The sequence below is a fragment of the Notothenia coriiceps genome, unplaced genomic scaffold (assembly GCF_000735185.1).
Source record: "Notothenia coriiceps isolate Sejong01 unplaced genomic scaffold, NC01 NC01_scaffold00000767, whole genome shotgun sequence".
Taxonomy (NCBI): Eukaryota; Metazoa; Chordata; class Actinopteri; order Perciformes; family Nototheniidae; genus Notothenia; species Notothenia coriiceps.
The window spans coordinates 1-3760 of NW_011333468.1; the positions used below are offsets into that span (position 1 = coordinate 1).

Below are 3760 nucleotides of genomic sequence, written 5' to 3' on the forward strand. Positions count from 1 at the left end.
GAATTGTGACTACTAAATGAGTGAGACTCAAATATCAGAAGTTCAGAACAAGTTTTAGTAGTTTTTATTTTATTTTTACTTCATTTACCGTAATTTTCGGACTATAAGCCGCGCCTTTTTCCCTATTTTTCGACGCTGCGGTTTATATAACGGTGCGGCTAATCTATGGATTTTACAGCTAACGGCCCAACACCTTTAACTCTATGGGCTCTATGGCCGGTCCGCGGACCCCCACCTTTAAGGGCGGCGTTCCAGCAGGAAAAAGCTGAGTCCCGAAAAGAGTGAGACAGGTAGCGCGCAAAAGTAAAAGTGGAACCGAGAGTGGTATGCCGCTGCTGCGGCTTATATTCAGGTGCGCCTTATAGTCCGAAAATTACGGTACTTCTTTTTCATTTAGGATCCCTATGAAAGCTTCAGGTGAGAAATATCAATACTGGCACTGGATTCGTTGAATTTATGGTTTATCAAACAAGACAAATATGTGCAAGCTAGTGCATCCCTCCTCCTCGCTAGGAGAGAACTTTGCTGAGAGAGGAGGCATTGGAATCAGACCTACAGTTAGCAACTGTAACGATTCAGCCAGGAACATAACGTTTACTGACCCGGCAAATAGTTGGAGCAGTCTGGGATCAGACCCACCGCGCTAGCTCTAGCTCTGGCTAAAGCGCTGGCTATCTATCTCCTCATTTTACTCCCATCAGAAAAGGAAAATGATTCCTTGACGTTTTTTTAAACTGTTGGTCAGACAAAACTAGTCCTTTTTAAGACTTCATCTTGTGTTCTGGGAGTGAATATGAGCATATCTCAATTTTTCCTAACAAAATATGTCAAATGTAGTCGGAAATTGTTTGTACTGTTGGTTTCTACGGATTACTGACTAGAAGCGACTTAAACTACTACAATCCAAAATATATAATATCTCTCGTTGGGCCTTTTTCTGATTGTCTGTTATGTTTCAAGCCTGAAAATATTTGCCTGTTGCAGGAGCCTGTGCTGTTCTCTGGCACACTGAAGATGAACCTGGATCCCTTTGAGAAGTACAGTGATGAAGAGCTGTGGGCGGTTCTGGAACATTCTCACCTCCATAAGTTTGTGAGCAACCAGCCGGCCAAACTGGAGCTGGAGTGCTCCGAGGGAGGAGAGAACCTCAGGTTTGTACAGAGGGAGAGATACAGCAGCTTTTAATGCATGGATGTTAGCAGACAAACTGATTGTTCTCTGTAGCGCTGTGTTTCACATGTTGTGTGCTCTTTATTTATGTTCAGTGTGGGCCAGAGGCAGCTGGTGTGTTTGGCTCGGGCTCTCCTGAGGAAGACGAGGATCCTCGTCCTGGATGAAGCTACAGCTGCTATCGACCTGGAGACAGATGACCTCATCCAGTCCACCATCAGGACTCAGTTTGAGGACTGCACCGTCTTCACCATCGCTCACAGGCTCAACACAATCATGGATTACACAAGGTTCAACATATATAAATACTTTACAATTTAAACTTTAAAGTAAACCTTGAAATCTAATGCATCCATCAACAGCAATCAGTTTAACTTAGTAAACACAGAACAATGATACAAATCAGATTTCAAAGCTCCTTAGTGATCCTAAAGTATTCTGGGTTGTGAAGGGCACACAAACATGAGTGTATCTCACCGAAGCTCACTGCGTGTATTCTTCAGGTCAAAGAAACACGCAGGGGGCACTTTTTAAAATGGCAAAGCATTTTTCTGTATCTTAAAACCTGCATATTTGACACACTGCAACATTTATTGGCATGTTACAGCTAACCGTAGATCAGTGGAATAATGTGAAAACATTGGCAGTAATGACACATGTAAATAATATGATAAACCAAGCAAACTTAAAATATTTATATTCTGTGTTGGTTCGCTTTTAGAAAATATAGAGAAGCGAATGCTTACTGTCATTAAGAATCCTTTATTATTTTACTTCATCCTGTCTTATCTCAGTGTGAGGAAATCTCATCCAGTAGAAACCAACAGTACAAAACAACTTCCTCACCTGGCAAACAAACAATGAATCACAACAAAAATGGAGACAGATGAGTTAGAGATGTTGGTAACATAACAACAACAAAATCACTAAACAATCACGAAAATGATGTTAATAGACAACCTTTCTCTGCATAATAACAAGCCATTAATTATGTAATGTGTATATGTACTGTATATATATTTGGGCGATCAAATAATGCTTAATAGGTCATTTCAAATGTTCATCCATTTGCCACATTGTGTATAAATGTATATAATTTGGATTGTATACTATGTGAACCTTGTACTGCCTGCTTTGCTAATATCGTGGTCATGCCAATAATCCAAACTGTGAAAAGTATCCATGTTTTGTAAATGACTCATGCTCTCCTCTTTCTCCTTGCAGAGTGCTGGTGTTGGACAAGGGACGGATAGCAGAGTTTGACACTCCGACAAACCTCCTATCACAGAAAGGAATCTTTTATGGCATGGCTAAAGACGCAGGCCTGACGCAGTAGAACTGCCTTTCGTCCCAATTTTTACAAACCAGGGTTGAGGATGAGCTCAGTTCAGTGTGACTTTGCATTTCAAACCTGGCAGTGGAGCTGAAGAGTACCTTTTATTGTGAATTTGGTATTTCTTTTCAGGGCACTCACTGCTGGTTTTGAATGAAGCCTCCTCTGCAGACTTGGATCAATTAGCCATTGCAAACAGTTGTAGTGTTTTCTAAACCCGTATCAGCAAAATGTACATATTCTGTGATTGTCTTAAGTTTCTTGCACTGAATGTGTTGTTCTTTGTGGCAAAGAAATGTCCATTTGGCATCTCATAAGGATAAACAAGCCATATGTGCAAGTACTAGTTGATCCAAGCCTGCTGTTTAGTGCCTTCTGCTAGTGGGATAAAGAAAGCCAGTGAATGTATACTTTTCTAATCGGCTGACTGCTGCAAAACAAACAGCAACAGAAAAAGGAGGAACTTTTTAATTTTTTTTTTTTTTTTCTACAGATAAAAATATTGTGCCACTGTTACTTTCCTCAAAAGAAAAACAACACTCCTTTTGTGATAAACCCACTTGTTTTTGTACTGTACCATTATTTAAGCTACTTTTTAAAGAATTGTTTAATCTTAGGGAAGTTTGCTCAGTTTAATATGTGATTCTTTTGTGAACCAAATCTATTGAAACTTGAACTCTGTACTACCAAAATATGAAAGATGATAAAGCCTTTATTAAAAAAAATGGAAGAACAATGTTTGTGTGCCGTCTTGGTATGATACTGAATCTCAGGGTCACCAAACATATTGCACATTAAAAGTGGAATGCACATAACCAAAGAGTAGTGGTGACTCCAAAAACTTGCAGAGACTGACAATTATAATACAATAAGGGATGGGAATGTGATTACATCAACAGAGAGTTGGCCATCTTTGGAGGATAACATCGACTGCAACCTATTCACTGATCCATGGATGTACAAAGAGAAATGGATACAGTATACCTCAGTGGCGCATGAAACCAAAATGGTAGTGATGTGATGTTCACGAACAATCCGATTCTTTTGAACGGCTCTTTGGTACGAATGAAGGGAACCGAGTCCTACTTGGTGAGAGCCGCTCTTTTTATCGTTGGTTCACTGCCTGCCATAAATCCACTCGCCTTTACAGGAACTTGCTTTCCTGAATGCAAATGTGCCATAGATGATGGCATAACGCATGCTGCTTGAGTAGTAGTTTGGCTGGCTGAGAGATGTAGCAAGTTATAAATTTTTCTA

At 40.0% G+C, this 3760-nt stretch overlaps 1 protein-coding gene across 1 annotated transcript; it reads left to right on the forward strand.

Moving 5' to 3' along the window:
- Positions 1-960: 960 nt before the first annotated feature.
- LOC104957276 (canalicular multispecific organic anion transporter 2-like) lies at positions 961-3239 on the forward strand (the record flags this gene model as incomplete). Its single annotated transcript, XM_010784894.1, has 3 exons — positions 961-1151; positions 1266-1460; positions 2395-3239. Coding segments are annotated over 3 exons (498 nt in total), but the record flags the coding sequence as incomplete, so codon positions are not given.
- Positions 3240-3760: the final 521 nt, after the last annotated feature.